General features: G+C 46.5%; 1 protein-coding gene and 1 pseudogene across 1 annotated transcript; one reads left to right on the top strand and one right to left on the bottom strand.

The window, feature by feature from the left end:
* Positions 1-7,467: 7,467 nt before the first annotated feature.
* On the top strand, positions 7,468-9,868 carry LOC119271971 (annotated as a pseudogene).
* A 621-nt stretch (positions 9,869-10,489) lies between these two features.
* On the bottom strand, positions 10,490-13,524 carry LOC119267207 (protein NDL1-like). Its single transcript, XM_037548563.1, has 11 exons — positions 13,317-13,524; positions 12,576-12,675; positions 12,394-12,491; positions 12,203-12,291; positions 12,051-12,111; positions 11,886-11,972; positions 11,722-11,799; positions 11,579-11,635; positions 11,419-11,474; positions 11,189-11,324; positions 10,490-11,096 (listed from the first exon to the last, which is right to left on the bottom strand). Exons 1-11 carry the CDS (start codon positions 13,374-13,376, stop codon positions 10,875-10,877), a joined length of 1,044 nt encoding a protein of 347 aa, XP_037404460.1. The 5' UTR covers positions 13,377-13,524; the 3' UTR covers positions 10,490-10,874.
* Positions 13,525-17,025: the final 3,501 nt, after the last annotated feature.

The raw sequence follows: 17,025 nt of genomic DNA, 5'->3' as shown, positions 1-17,025 counted from the left end.
GCACACTCGCTCGCCTTCTGAAGGATTAGGGAAATTTTCTGCTAGGGCTTCACCAGTAAAATAAGTTAATCCCGCCTGAACGGGGACTAGATCCGCAGGGGGGATATCCCTGCACCTGGAGCTTGGTCAGCTGGGCATGTGATACAGAACAACTCTCCCAATCACCTTTTTGAGGACCGTGGGGGTGGGAAGAAGAACTAGGAGCGTTGGCCATGCTTGTGTGGTTTCTTGTGGCAAGCTCTAAGGGTTTTTCGCTTGGTATGGAATGGCATCTGAGATTCGATCTCCTTAAATAGACATCTTCCCTACATGGCCCGGGTGTTATGTGTAAAAATACTTGGACCCTTCGTATTCGTCTGACACGTGGGAGCCAGAGCGATGATGGATCAGAAGCCGAAGGATATAACATTTAATGTAAAGCCAAACTGTTCGAGGAACTCATCAAGACCGAAGATGTAATAGCCGAATACAGCCCTTTGGTTCAGATGCTTTGAAGTCTGCGGAGGAGGAACCCGCCTTGCAATGCCGAAGACAATTTGCACGTCGTACACATCGTCATTGAAGACTAGTTCGGGGCTACTGAGGGAGTCTTGTATTAGGGGTCCTCTTGCGTCCAGGCTATGTGACATAGGCCGGACTTATGGGCCTTGAAGATATGAGATAGAAGACTTTCCCCCATGTCCGGATGGGACTCTCCTTTGTGTGGATGGCAAGCTTGGCTTGCGGATATGAAGATTTCTTTCTCTGTAAACCAACTATGTACAACCCTAGGCCCCTCTGGTGTCTATATAAACCGGAGGGTTTAGTCCATAGAGGCAATCATAATCATACATGATAGACATCTAGGGTTTAGCCATTATGATCTCGAAGTAGATCAACTCTTGTAACCCCTATACTCATCAAAGTCTATCAAGCAGGACGTAGCATATTACCTCCATCAAGAGGGCCCGAACCTGGGTAAACATCGTGTCCCCTGCCTCCTGTTACCCTTGATCCTTAGACGCATAGTTCGGGACCCTCTACCCGAGATCTTCCGGTTTTGACACCAACAATCACTTCCCTCGGCTGGGTGGTGCGATTTGGGGCAATCATCCCCACTTCGCGCTTTGATGCACAGTCCATTATCCGCGTCACTATCTTCTGAACTAAATTCGAACCCCTTTTTGGGATTCTCATCTTCATTGACAGCTCCTGGACTTGTTCTCTGATCAGCCTCTCTTCGCTGCCCCTGCTCAAATTCCTTTGCTCCGTGCTCACATTCATGGTGGAGGTGGTACGTCGAGCTAGGACCTGGGTGGGATATCATGTCACTCTCCTCCCAATCCCAGCTCAATCCAGCCCAAAATATGTAATCCAAAGCTTCACCGTTCTGCCGATGTTGTCTTCCCAACCCATGACACCCCTGTGTCAGACCGATGCTACTGCAAAATTTGTCTTCATCGCTCAAAACGACGTAGGAGTTGGGGAGAGATATGGCCATGGATCTACCTCCTCCGAATCCTCCGGCTCGCCTGTAGGAAGATGCCCTAAGATGCATTCCCATCTCGCGCTGCGCCTTGGATCCCCACATCTGGCTTCCTGCTTCGCCCACATGACGTACGCATCTGGCATTGCAGTTGGATGCGGCATCCGCCTCTTCTCCTCCCAGGTGCCCTCGAAATAGATCCTGCGCGCCAGATTGAGGAGCTCGAGATCCAGCCTGACCTGGTAGGTTTGCACTCTCCGCGGGAGGATCCACTTCGCTGACGGATCTGGCTCTGCTGCCACAATCCGATCCATCTCCTTCAGCTCCTGCACACATGATCCAGGAAAGCGCATCGTCGCGGATCCGCATCGCCCACTCCCTCCACCTTTGAGCCCTGGTTGCCTGCAGCTTCTTCGGCGACACCGAAGCAATTGACCGAAGCATCTCTAGGAACGATGGGTAGATGGAGGACAGGGGCATCCGCGGCACCGTCGAGCCCGGCGGGGGCGGCGAGCATGTTGATCTGGTGGCGCGAGGCATGGGGAGGGGCGCGATCTACTCCGGCGGCAGTGGCGGCGGCAGCGGGTGGCGTGGTGTTGGCTAGCGGTGGTAGGTGGGAGGCTGGCGCGGTCGCAGGAGCGGTCATTCAAAAACTCCCTCTCCACACTATGTGAGAGTTCATGTCTTCATCTATTGTGATCTACCATGAATGTGCGTGTGATAAAAATGATCATTCATTGTGAATTTGGATAGCAAAGGTGGCTACAAGACAAAATTGAATTTCTTGCCGTGGAATTAACAATATCGTCAGTTTTGTAGATGAAACTAATGTTTTTCAAACAGTCCTTGGTAATATCAATACTGAAATTTCTAAATCACACCCCTGACATGTAATTATGGGCCTACCTTTTTTGTTCAAGCTGCGAGTCCACTCTCAACAGGTAACTGGGCCCAGTTTTGTCCTAGTTGCAAATCCATCTTCAATACAGCTATGGGGCCTACCTTTTTTGTCCTAGTTGAAAGTCCAATCTCGAAACACAACTAGTCTCGAACCCCATTTTTGTCCTAGTTGCAAGTCCAACCTCGACACATAACGCAGGGCCCAACCCATTTTGCCCCATTGCAACCTCACCCCCGACATGCAAAGGGGGGTAATCTTTTTTCCCAGTTGCAGGTCCTCCCTCGATTTTTTGTCTAAATTGCAAGTCCACTCTCAACAGGTAACTGGGAGGGCATTTTTGTCGCTAGTTGCGACTTCACCCACAACATGCAATTGGAGAGGAGCCTTTTTTCAGTTTCAATCCCACCCTCGATACACAACTGGGCCCAACTCATTTTTGTTCCGTTTGCAAGTCCTCCCTCGACACACAACTAAGTGCCGGCCATTTTTCTCCTAGTTGCAACTCCACCCCGACATGCAATTAGGAGACTCGCCTTTTTTCTTGTCCTAGTTGCTTGTCCATCCTCGATATGCAACTAGGGTCCAACCCTTTTTATCCTAGTTGCAGGTCCAACTACACCCATGACATGCAACCGTGGGACCTTATTTTTTTGCCCCGGTTGCATGTTCGCCCTTGATACGCAACTGTAGCCCGACCAATTCGTCCAAGTTGCAACTTTATTTTTGATACACAATTCCCCCAATCCATTCTCGCCCTTGTTGCAAATTCATCCATGACACGCGTCTAGGTTTGACCCATTTTTGTCCTAGTTGCAAGCCCACTTTCTACACGCAACTGCATGCCCGCAATGAGTCTGCAATTAGGGGTGGGAGGAGGGTTGTCCGTTGTTGCATATCTGGGTTTTAAATAATATTCATGATTTTTGTTTTCATCTTCTTCATAAAAAGGCATGAATATTTTCTTAAAATTATGAACTTTTGTAAAATCATGAATGCTTTTTCAAGTTCTTTTTTTTAATTCATCATCTTTTTCCAAATTGTTGGAATTTTTCTAATTTCATGAAAAAACAATGTATTCGCTCACTTTTTTGAATTCATGGACATTTTTAAAATTTGCTAATTCCTTTCTAATTTGTAATCTTTTTAAAATTTGCAAAAAAAATTATTTCACTAAAAATTGAAAATTAACAGAAAAATAATTTTTTACCAAGACAACAAACAAGTATCAGCAAAAAAACGAGCGACGAAAAAACAAACGAACAAAAGCGAGCAGTACGTGCCTGACCGAGCTGAATAGGAAGCAACAACCTGAAAACAAATAACCTGAAAACAAGCCAACGCACTAAAGCCCAGCCTAAATGACCCTCGTGACCAAAGCTTGATGAATGACGGGCAAAAGCAACCCAACACACCAACGGACAAAGTTTTTTTAACAAAACAAATGCTTGATATTTTTTTTGAGAAAAAAAATTGAAACTTGATAGATGAACAAAGTCAATTTACTTGCTTAAAAAAACACACAAGGGGGTGGGCTTATTCTGGAATGAGCCCTGGACACACCGATGAATAACTCTAGGGCGTGTTTGGTTGCCGTATCTAACAGTAGTTGCATTGCATAGCCTTCTCAACTCAGCCTGGCTATGCAAATACAGCCTCAAATGCACCATCTGCATGTTGTTTGGTTGCCTGCATGCCCTCTTGCCTACATGGGCAAAACCACACTGCCTGGTGTTTGGTTGCCTACATGTTAGTGGACAAACCCAAGACATGGTGTTTGGTTGTATGCAACGCCTGGTGTGTGGTAACCTCTTTGGCTAGTTGGTGAGGTTACCAGCACACTTCGGCACAACCATGTAGCACACATCATAAGCAGAGTAGAGTATAAACAGAGGATCAACTACTTAAGAGCATATTTCAGATAAGCAGTACCACACTTCATAACAGCTCTAGGCATAAACCATAAACATAAACAATTCAAAGCAGACTTGATAGTACTTAGGGAGGCCCCGGCCCTACTCCTTGGCGGCGAAGGCTTCGTCGTGCTTCCCGCACTTGATGACGACCTCAATGCCATCGTCGTCGAAGATGATGACCTTGAGGGTGTCGGGAGTGAGGAGGTTGAACATCACCATGTAGCCGATCTTGATCTAATGAACGGCTACGTAGGAGGCCCAACCCTGATCCAGGGTCACCCTACCGTTCATCAGCTTCACCGTCACCTTCCAGGAGCAGCCGGTGTTGTTTCTGAGCTTGAACTCCGTCGGCACTGCGACGAAGTGCTTGGTGAAGTCCAGGGGCATGGGGATACACTCAAGCTTCGGTGCAAGGATGACCTTGCAGAAGTGAGTCAGGCCATCCTCCTGATGGTAGTGGTCGTAGTTGCGGCGCTTGTTGCTGAGGGGCTCCTCCATGCCCTCGTCGTCACCACCCTCGGACATCTTCGGGTCTTCCTCGGCGGTGGGCGGCAACACAACCTCGTCGGGCATTGGGTGAAGGGGCTGCTTGCCCTTGTTGTCAACGGCCGGGAGCACCTCATTGCTCTCCTCGATCTGCACACAATTCATGAAATCAAGCATAGCACAGAGTTCATGGCTTATTGAAGAGCATGTAGTTAAAACGGCATGACTGTCACTCTTCTCCTCCTCTCCATCGCCCCTATATTTACTCACCCTGCCCAACATTACTTACCTACCCCCTCTCTTCTCTCACTGTCAACCTTCCTCCTCCCCATCGCCATGAACTATAGCTCCAGCTCCAACGCCAACGCCAACCCCTTCCCTTGGGGTATTGGCTGGAGGGCCTTCTTCCTCGGGTGGTCGGCTGGTGACCGCACCAAGTTCGAGAACATCATGGAGGTGTGCTCGAACTTCGGCTCCATGCCTGACATGTAGAAGGAATCTAATGCAGTGCTCATGAAGGCCATTGCAGAAGAGCTAAAGACGTTGATTCCTGACCCAGAGAAGGGCGCGATGGCAGTTGACATCATTCGATGGGCCATGAATCAGGCCGTCTCCGACGACGGTAAACAAAGGAAGAAGTGGTGCAAGTACAAGAACTACTGGGCTCCTAATGACCGTCGTGTCGTAGTGTACTGGGAGACGGCTATCGCGCCGCCGGCGGTCATCGATGGGGAGCCTAAGGAGGAGGAAGAAGCGGTGCAGATGCCAGCGAGGGTGCCGGAGCCAGGTCGTCGTACCTGGCAAATCGACCTCGACTCCGCCGAGGATGACGACGACGACCCGTCGGCCCGCACGATGATGAAGGCCAGCGGCTCGACCTGCTGCTCCGCACGCCGGTGACGGCCGCCGCGGTGAGCCGGTGTCTGTTGTGTACCCCATATCCCCCAATCCCCCTTCTGGTGACCGCATCTACCTCTATTCCGATCTTGTATGCACTAGTTTGAAGTACTATGAACTCATATGAACTAGTATGAACTACCTCTACATGCTTATCTACCTCTATTCCCCATTCCCCTCCTTCGTGGATCGAATCTATCGCCGGATCGAACGGGAAAAAGTTCTGCATGTCGAACAGAGAGAAGTCCTTGCCGCCATTGCCGCGGGCCAACTGATGATCCGCTCGCCGGTGATGGAGTCCGGTGGTCTTCTTGCTCTGCTCTGATTCACCGCCGCCGGTGAGAGTTGGAAGAGTGGGGGAGAGTGGGGAGAAGGAGCGGTGAGGGGCGGTGAGGCTAATAACCGCCGGCGCTTCGGGAAGCAACGCGGCTTCTCGAGCGTGGCCGCGCGTGTGCAGCCGCCGCCGCCCACGTGCACCGCTCAGGCCTGGCCCTAGAGAAACTGCCGATTCGTGCGTTCCCAGAGAGCCAGGCCCAAGAGTACTTTAAGGTTCGTGCCATGCGGGCCGAACAGTGAAAGCAGGCAACCAATCGACCCGTTTCCGTTCCGCGCGAGTCAGGCCGGGCCTCATGCAGGCTACCAAACACGCCCCTAGTTGCTGGTAGTTGGAAGTCAACATCCTCATCACACAAAGCCCATACACTCCGTGACGAAGTGCATTCCAGCAAGGAGTGTCAGATATCAACCGAAGTGCTAGAGGGAGATACGGAGCAATAATAAGTGAGATTAACCTTAAAGCTGTTATGGTCTAATGTAAGTTTTCTTTCGAGTGTCGTGCTGTGAATTATGAAGCACATAGTTTAGCTAGATTTTCCCTTTCTAGAGTTCATGGTCGCCACGTCTGGTTTGGTGTTCCTTATAACCAGAATCGTATCCCACTTCATGTGGCTTTTGATGAATAAAGTTGGTTTTTACCCCTAAAAAAAGTTGGAAATCAAAACAGCCAAAGGGCCAGTTCTTTTAGGTGGCTTAAAAAATACTCCCTGCATTCCTAAATATAAGATGTATAGTTTTTGGCGCGGAAATTAAAGAACACACGTGGAGGAAAAATTTTACAAGTTTTGGGCGAGATTAAATCTGACTAAATGACATGAGAAAATAGAGGAGCTTGCCTCATATAAAGAAATGTAATCAAATCCCCAAAATAATTATTCAAACAAGTGGTGCAACGCAATACACCTTATATTTAAAAAAAATTCTTAAAAATCTATACACCTTATATCAAGAAACAGAGGGAGTAAGTTGCCTCTCCCCAGCTTAAAAAATAAGCCGCTTCTAAAATTTGTTGAGGCTTCTAGATTAGTAAAATCCTGGTGGGTAGCTATTTTATATTTCTTTTTTCCTTATTTTTTGCCCGAGTTTAAAGCTGATGGAGATTTCAGGTAGCATCTTTTGACAACTTCATTTATTTTCCGGTTCAAAGTTTTGGGTTGGGTTGAGTTCAATTGATGCAGCAAGCGCGTTTGAGAGGGGAAATCTATAAATGGAACGCGCAGTCAGAAACTGTTCCGAACACTAGCATGAGCAAATTATAGTAATACTTTCCATATGAACGGCAGACTTACCTTTGATCCAAACTATTGTGAAGGGTCCTTGTATGTGTGTTGTACCTATAAATATACAGGGTGATGGAAGAAAGAACGTCCATCAAATCAAAAAAGGAAAAAAGGAAGAGGAGGGGACGCTGGAAATTAGAGGCGGACGAAACTCGCCGAGCTCTCTCGTGCCTAGGACCAAAATTAACCATGGCCTGGTCATGGCTTGATAGGATCATGGAGAGAGGGACTACGGGCTCCTCCGGCGTACCTGACGATACGTCGTCTAGCCATGTCATCAAAGTGTCGCCCCGTGAAGTGCTCTGCGTGGGAGCCGTGTGCTGGGCGGCGTGGAGGTACTTCCGGTACATCACATGCCTGCGCACCTACGGCCGGGACATGACGGCCATGGCCGGCAAGGCCGATCCGGTGATCGGGCGTGACGACGAGATTGATCGCGTCATCCGCATCCTCTGTCGCCGGACCAAGAACTGCGCCGCGCTTGTCGGCGCCGCCGGGGTCGGCAAGACGGCCATCGCCGAGGGCCTCGCGCAGCGCATCGTCGCCGGGAAGGTCCCGTCCAAGCTCGCCGGAGCGCGTGTCATTGAGCTCAACCTCATGGCGATGGTGTCTGGTACGATGTATGTTGGCATGTTCGAGGAGCGCATGACGGACTTTCTCAAGAAGGTGGCGGCTGCACTTGGCAAGGTGATCCTGTTCGTCGACGAGATGCACATGCTTCTCGGCGCCGGAGCGGCCACGGGCACCCACATGGACGCGGCCAACATGCTGAAGCCAGCATTGGCTCGCGGCCATATAAGATGTCTGGGCGCCACTCCTGACGATGAGTACTCCATGTATATCGAGAAGGATCCTGCACTCGAGCGGCGGTTCCAAAAGGTGCACGTTGAGGAGCCGAGCACGCATTCCACCATTGCCATCCTCCAGGGGCTTAAACCCCGGTACCAGAAGCATTATGGCTTGGAAATTCTTGATGCTACCATTGACGCTGCCGTACACCTCGCTGACCGCTATATCGCAGGTGATTATAGTAATTTTGCTGCATTATTGTAGTATTACAGTTGTTTCAGACGAAATTTGCTTGTGAGCCGAGTTGTGATATCATTGTTCTGTATGTGTAGGTCGTCGGTTTCCTGATAAGGCAATTGATCTCATTGACGAGGCCTGCACGACATTAGAGCTAGGAGGAGAAAATACAGTTGTTGCGCCGAATCATGTTGCACAGGTAGGCATGCACGTCACTTTTACTATTTCGACAGTGTGTGCTTGTCATGTAGTACTATGTTTGAACTAGGTTTTTCATTTGAAGGTTGTGAGCGGATGGACTGGAATTCCTATAGCTACGCTTAATCAAGAGGAGAGTGTCAAATTAATTCACTTAGCCGACAGATTGCATGAGAGAATAGTTGGGCAGGATGAGGCCGTCAATTTAGTTGCAGAAGCAGTGTTGCGTTCCAGGATTGGCCTTCACCAAGCTGGTCAGCCGATAGGCTCCTTCCTCTTTTTGGGCACGACGGGTGTTGGAAAAACTGAACTTGCGAAAGCTCCTGCAGAACAACTATTTGGTAGTGAGAAGATGATGCTTCGCTTTGATATGTCTGAGTATGTTAGTCCCGAATCCGTGCTACGTCTCGGTGGAGCACCCCCAAGGTTTCATTTATAATACACACACCTTAATTTCAAGCAACGTATTATTATATCACAGTATTTATGTTTACTTATACAATTATTTTTTCTTCGTAAAGCTATCATGGTTATGAAAATGGTGGACAACTGACCGAGAAAGTTAGGAGGCGCCCGTACAGTGTTGTCCTTTTTGATGAGGTGGAGAAGGCATATCCGTCAGTGTTGAATGTTTTTCTTCAGCTCCTTGACGATGGTGTGTTGACTGATGGTAAAGGGCATAATGTGGATTTCAAGAATACAATTATCATTATGACTTCGAATGTTGGGGCAGAGCACCTAAATGTAGGAGTGGTTGGAGAAAAGACAACGGTTGCTTCGCGAAATCTTCTCATGAAACAGGTTTGTGAATCACAAATAGTCCACTTGGAATTTAGTAAGCAGCTGCTCGTTGATTCATTATGATATGTATTTGTTGGTGTAGGTTCAAAAATGCTTCAAGCCCGAATTTTTCAACTGATTAAGCGAGATTGTAGTATTTGAGCCGCTTTCACACCGTCAACTGAAAGAGATAGTGAATATCCAAATGAAGAGTGCCTTTGCTAGAGTAGCCGGCAAGGGCATATCTCTTGTTCTAAGTGATGCTGCGTTGGATGTCATTTTGTCAGAATCACACAACCCAGTAAGTTTTTTTTCCCTTTTCAAAGTAATCATAAAATCTAGCCTATTCAAATAATGAACCATTTTCCGCATGTTATTGATAACCAACACTACTTGGCCTTTCACAGTTGTATGGTGCAAGGCCCATAAAAAGGTGGATAGAGAAGAACATAATGACAACTATCTCCAAGATGCTGGTCAATGGGAGTGAGAAGCTGTTGAAGGATCAACAATCTCCATTGACTCTACCAGTGACAAGAAAGGCTTGAAATACCAATTGGCAAAGAAAAATGCGACGGATCCGTGAAGCAAGAGATCTTCTCATTAACCCTACGACAAGGATGGCTTGAACTTCGTCGCGGTTTATATAGAAGAAGAAAGATGTGCAGCTTTGGCTTATTTTCTGTTTTTCATGCACACACCACAGAGACAATCACAGCATCGTAGTCTTCCTACAGGTATCTTATATGTGTGTATGCCTAGTACTATTAGATTATGCTTCCAAATCTAAATTCAATTGTTGCATAATTATCTATTTGACGGTGTTTGTTGGTCTTCTCTGTTCCACTAAGTACACACAACCTTTGCATGTGTCCAATGTTGATGCTGCTGCTGAGCTCCATTTATGTTAGCTTTGAGCTTGGTGGAATGGCGTGCACACACAATGCTTTGCATGTGTCCAATATAAATTTTTTTTGAGATGATGCGTCCAATATAATTGGTACAGCGGAAAGTGACAAGGAACCAGAGCCATCGATGGCAGAACCACCACTCACCCACACACAACGAACCAACCACCAATGGATCACCCAATCCATGACACACACAGCAATAGCTCGCCACCAGCAGGGCACATCACAGCCAGTCAGGCTAAACTTTCAGCAAAGGCAAAGCCTGTGCCCGACCCGAGACTCCACAACAGACAGGATTCTGCTTTACCATATATATATATATATTGCTTTCCCGTGTGAAATGATCTGATGATGACATATACACATGTGATGTGGACTACTACAAAGCATATATGAACAAAGAAACAAACAGCCGTATTCCTCCCCTACAACCTCAACCCTATTCCCCTTGCTTGCCTATCCCAGAAGACGTAGATTACAGGCTTACAGCAATCCACTACAGCAAATGCTGCCATTAGCATATCGATCTCGATCTATGCAATGCGTTCCGTGCCAAGGTACCGGAAGGTATCAAAACTTGTCTCCCGATGGTGACCGTGCTCCGATCAGCTCGACCAAGCAGTCTTCGCTTTTTTGCGAGCTGTGTCGTCAGGCCATCCAAGATCTCCCCCCACATGCTGTTTAGACAATGAGGGAGGTCCGGGTCTTGATGGGCTTCAGCTTCACCCCCATGCTCTCGGGCGACAGCAGCTCCGGCGATATGCAGAACGGGTTGAGGGTGCTCCGGGGGCTGCTCTCGAGCTGGGACGGTCTGTACATCCCGTATCCCATCAAGAAGTACTCCATCGGGATCAGCATTGCGTGTGGCTGCTCCTCGGTGACCAGCGACCCGCATGCCTGAACCTGCGATTTGCCCACAAAAACACTGCTCAGAACCTGCCTTGCTCTGGGTATGGTTCTCAAGTGATCACATGAATTGTTGAAATGTGCGGTACCTCGACTAGAGCGCAGTATCTCCGGTCTAGTTTTGTGGTCATGTGGACAGCGTCGGCATGGAACTGCGAGTTCTCTCCCACGAAAATCAGCGTCCGGCACCGGAGCTTCTTCAGTGCTTCAGTTAAGTCATGTCTCCTGATAGATGGAGAGGTTGATGAACTGGGTGAGTTCAGATCCAAATTTGTTTGGCATTTACAGGCAATGCCTAGCAAAGATATTGTTTACTTACTCGTTTATTGCTTTAAGGTATCGACATACATTAACACCCTGCCTCTGATCAAGTAACTGCATAAAAAGGTAATCATGACCTCAGTCAGATGTTGAAACTGTAGAGATAATTGACATTCTAGAAAAACACTAGAAAGCTGCAAAGGGGAGAAAATACTTACACTTCTACAGGCCTGAACAATTTCCGATTCAGGTTCTTGTCCACTTCCACGAACTTCCTGTATATAGCAAAAAGAGATGTTCAGTGGGACTTAAATAGGTACAATGGTGCAAACAGAAGAAGCTTATGGAGGAGGAAATATACCGTGCTAAAATACCGCTGAAGGAAGCATTCGTTCACTAGTCCACTAGTGCCACAATAATAAAGTAAGTTTAACAATACCTGAAAGATCAGAATATGAGGTTAGTATACATAAAGAAATAAGGCACTGATAAATTCATGGCTGAAACTGAAGTAGCAATCATTACCTTGTTATACAACCACTCACTCCAAGATGGGGCTTTGCATAGAGGTGAAACCAACATCAGGCCAAGAACCCTTTCCCTGTACTTTGCCTGGGATAACATATAAAACAAATTGTTAGCCAAAATCAAATAGCAAGCTTTGAAGGACTAATCATGCAAAAAACTTACTGCAAAGAGGGTAAGCACGTAAGCACCGGCGGTGACACCCATGCACATCACAGACCCTAAACTGCAAGAGCAATGCCACAATAACATCAGAGGACTCCTTTAGGCACCAACAGAATACGGAAAAAAAGTAAGCCAATTATCAGATATTTTACCCGAAGAAATCAAGAACATCCGCGACCTGATCCGCGAGATTATCAACAGATAGCTCAGGTACATCCGATGGAATTGGAGCTGCTCCCAACTGTAAGACAGCAGATGCCATGAAAGACAAACATGTAAGAACCGGAGGTAATAGGAGTAGATGATCATGTAAAATATGGAGGAACAGATGATGATGACTGACCTCATGGCCTTGCGGAGTGATATGGTAAATACAAAAATTGTGAAGCAACAGGGACGCAGCCTCTGGGCAGAAGAACAATCCTTGGAAGCAGGACATGTCTACCAAACAGGAATACAACGCATGAGCTACCTTGTTATAGCAAAATTTATAACACCAACCACAAAGAAAACGACCGCACTCACAATTTAGAGCTACGTCCGGGTACGTTATGAGCGCTGGCTTGTCTTCGTCGCCGTACACGGAGACGGATACAGAGCCGTATCTTGTTCTCACAGGATGCTCCTGATGAATCACATGGCAAAAGGACACAAATTTAGTAACAGCTGTAAACAAGCTATTCCAATTTAGACCATCCCCAATTGACCAGAGTCCAGAAATACTTCTCCCTTGGTAAAAACAGACACCATACGTTGCTTAACACACAGAAATAGCATGAGCACGCTTCCTGACGTTGCTTCATATGCTTCTAATCGTAAACCAGGGGCCGTTGCAACTATACATTTAAAATGAAATAGTACCAAATTCTAAGCCTGATTTCCTCTTGCTCCTACTCATGAGCAGCATTGCAACCACAACATAACCAAGAATAAATAACAAGCCACGCAGCAGCTAATATCTCTAATCCTTAATAAAAAATTGCTGTTTCCCCCATGGAGGAGGCATACTAACAATCTGGCATAGCATCCTCAATTTGCAACTAATTAAGAACAGGTGGGGATACTAATAAGAATAAAGGGGCAGAAATCAGCAAGAACAAGCTCCTCTGCCTGCCCAACCACCCTAACAGACCAAACAAAAAGAGCAAACGGGAACCCCACGGAGCCCGCCCTACACAAATCAATCCTCCCCGCAAGAATGCCCCCGCCGTCGAACCGAGGGGGGGAATCAATCAACCAATCAAGAACCGGAATGCGAGCACGGACCTTGCCGCCGAAGTAGATCCGCTCCACGTCGATGGACACCGACCCGCTCGAGTCCCCCATGGCGGCTTCCAGAAGCTTCCTCCCAACAGCCCACCAACAACCTCTCCCTCTTCCTCCTCGTCGTCGCTCGCCTCTTCCTCTCTTCCGGCTCTCTCGCTCTGTCTCCTCTCCTCCTTCCCCCCCTTGGCGTCTATTGCGTGCATATATACGCGAAGGGGCCGCTGCCCAGAAATAAACTCGCCACCGACGGCGGTGAGCTTACCGGTGGGTGACTGGAACGGGACAAGCCGGAGACTAGTTTTTAGATCCACACGTTGTTGGCTCGTTTTGACGGGCCCACATGTCGGCAGGCGTTGCGGGGTCCCGCGTCTGCACTGCCTGTGGCCCTAGCATTTTGTTTCGCCCCGCCTTGTGAAAGCGTGGATAAATGGGTGGTCTGCTACGGGCACGCGCATTTCGGCCCTCGTGGGAAACATTGGGAATTTTCAGTACATGGCCTATTTTTCAGTCCAATGGTCAATGGGATGTCGTCTATTTTTCTTCTTTTTTGTACAGTTCAAAAGTTTGTGTACTATTTATAGTTTGGCAAGCTTGTTCTTTTAGTTTGGAGAGCCATACAATCTTAGTGTGTTTGGAGATTGTGGTTCATGGAGCTTTTCATATCTCATTCATGGATGTTTACCTATAGGTTTTGTACTATTTGAGAGTTCACTTTTATAGATTGGAATTTCATTTTGATTCATACATTATTGTTGGAATTATGTGTCCTGTAATTGTATTCAAATTACTCGGAATTATTAATATTCGAAAAAACTTAATTATGAAATTTTACATGTATTTATACATGGCATTGCTTAGCATGTTTACCATGGAATTATTTGTCGGGCGTAGTTAAGCATTATGAGATATACAAGCTAGTGCTTCAAAGATCAAATGGTTATGGAGCTATGAAGGGTCTTTTCCTCCCTACTATCGCTACCAAGGCAAAAAAAAAGGTGGTGGCCTATCTACCCACCTCCACGACATTGACCGCAGGCCCCCTCTCCTCATTTACCGCTTCGACGATGGGAGTGGATGGGGAGTAAAGGTACGAATAGTCAGGGGTTGTCGATCGGCTGCGGTGAGACGATGGCGGTGCTGTTGGCATGGAATAGATTCTCCTCTGCTTTACCTTTGCTCGATGGTGTTTCATACCATCGGGGGGGTGGGCCAAGGATGGTGTGGCCCTCACAAAGGAGACGCTTGATGATGGTGGCGCTTAGTCGCCGAGACGGTCTTTTGGGCACCAATCCACCTCGAATTCGTCCAACAGGACGGAACAGACGGAGCTCCACCACTTATTCATGTGGTCTTCTCAAGGCAGCGAGGTGGGGTTTCTCGTCGTGCGTACGCGTCAATGAGTTCTGGCGACATGCGCTTCGGGTCAGTTCGGGGTTTCAATGTTGGTGACTACGACTCTAAGGCGCTGGTCCTTAGGGGCATATGCACCAAGACAATAGTGGTCATTCGATAGAGGAGCGGTGACTAAAATGTGTCATTGGTTTGTTCTAGTGACAGTAGTGGTCATTCGATGACATTAATGTAATTTGCATTGTATTTAGAGTGCTTTGTGCTTCTAGTGAACTTTCATTATAATAGATCTAAGTTTTTTCGCCAAAATTATCATGGTCTTGGAGTTTTTAAAAAATAATGGGTTTATGCCTGGTTGTTCATCATATTCGGTTTTGCTTGGTTGTCATTCGTTTACGCTCTTTTTACTCTATCTTGAAGCTGAAAATATTTCTTTATTTTTTTTCGAACATAGCACAACCGCATATGCTCACATACACGTACATGCACTCATCATATAAATGCATGCACAACCTACCTCTACGAGCACCTCTGAGATACCGAGTCGTCAAAACATTTTGAGATTGATTAAGTCACTATATCCGCCTCGTAGTTGACTGGAACATCTCCTCCCACTGAACAAAAATCGACCAAAAGGCTGAAATAAATCTCCACTATTATTAAACAAGTGAGTTGTGGCGGAAACATGGAATATCATCCCTTTGTTATCTTAGACCTGATGGCCTACATTGCTCCAATGACATTGTGCCAATTAAAGCATCATAATTAGCAATCAACAAAATAGAATTAGAACTCAAAAAAAGAAACATCGTATCAATTAATCAAATCATCATAATTAGTATTCCACAATAAACATTGTATTAATCAATCAACACACTATAATTAGCATTTCAAAAAAGAAACATCGTATCAATCAAATCAAATAAGCATAATTAGCATTCTAAAAATAAACATTGTATCAATCAATCAAAGCACTGTAATTAGCAATCCAAAATGCAAACATCTTAATTTGGAATGTTTCCAAACCACTCGACATGATACCTAGACCACGACCATGTAAGGCGCGAACCGTGCCACCACTGGAGATATTGATATTCACCACTTGCAAGGCTGATTAAATAAATCTGAAGAAGCAAACGTTGATTAACAAAAAAACAGAATTTTTAAATTTTGGATTGTGCGTTGCACGTACATAACTAGTAGTGCAGGAAAATGCGAGGAATTTATTCTTTCCATTGGGTGATGCTAGCCGAGTGATTTACAAGGATCCACCCTCTGGATGTCATTTGTAAATGTGTTCATATACAAGTAAGAAAATCTAAAGCACTAGACATGTTTGGTTATAATTATCTAAAATTTAGTCGGCTGTGATATGTTTTCAATCTTGTTGCTCTGACAACTCGGACGTGTGTAACTATATTTTCTAACATGTTAAGAAAAATAGGTACATTTATTATGGTTTATCAGTCATATGATATGTTTGGATATATTTACAAGCATCCGCCGGTTGTGGGCAATCGTAATAGCGGCAGTTTAGTTGATTAGTGTCTAATAATTTCGTATTTTGTGCACTTTTTACATTATTTTTCATATCATGGTTTAATTCTATAATCAATAAAAAATGCAAAAGATTTTGATATATTGAAAGCAAGGCAATGGAATGTTGAGAAAGTTATTACATCAATCTCATTGTTCCTAAAGTTCGGCAGTTTCGCACAACCACCCCAGTTTTTGTCCTTATATGGTTCCATTTTCCGTTCAAACTTCAAAGTAGCAAGGCGACGGAATGTTGAGAAAGATCTAACATCACATTTCATTGTTCCTGAACTCACAGGCATTCGGTAAACTTACCCAGTTCGTTCTGGTACGCGTTTGTCAAACTTGGCTACTGTACGTTTTTTCCCGTAAAAAAACAAAATTTCAAACTGGCCCACATGTCATGAAGCGAGGTACATGAACAAGCGGTGGTGGGTCGTGGTCTCGTACCAGACTTCCCCGTGCATCCTCAGCTCAAACCGGTGAGTGGAGACACCCGCCGACGGCGCCGCTCGGTTGAGCTGGACCGGGCTGGACGCCGTTTTCAATTCAAGAGGAGGATGTGGCGTGGAGCATCTGGGATCGGGTCCCCGGCGGGCGGACGCGTCATGGGGTTCCCCTGCGTCGGCCACGCGGGCGCGGGGCCGACTGTCAGTAATGCACCCCCATGCTTTCCCCTATGACTCGTTCACGTGAAGGAGTTTAATGGACTTGTACCTGATCTGACTGTTTTTGTACCCCGAAAATGGTTATTTCCCTGATATCTTTGTACTTCATTCAGTAAATTTATGGTTTGTGAACCCTCTTTTTTCCCCTGGAAAGG

This window comes from Triticum dicoccoides, chromosome 3A (assembly GCF_002162155.2).
Source record: "Triticum dicoccoides isolate Atlit2015 ecotype Zavitan chromosome 3A, WEW_v2.0, whole genome shotgun sequence".
In the NCBI taxonomy this organism is placed as follows: Eukaryota; Viridiplantae; Streptophyta; class Magnoliopsida; order Poales; family Poaceae; genus Triticum; species Triticum dicoccoides.
This window is presented reverse-complemented; position numbering and strand designations above follow the sequence as displayed.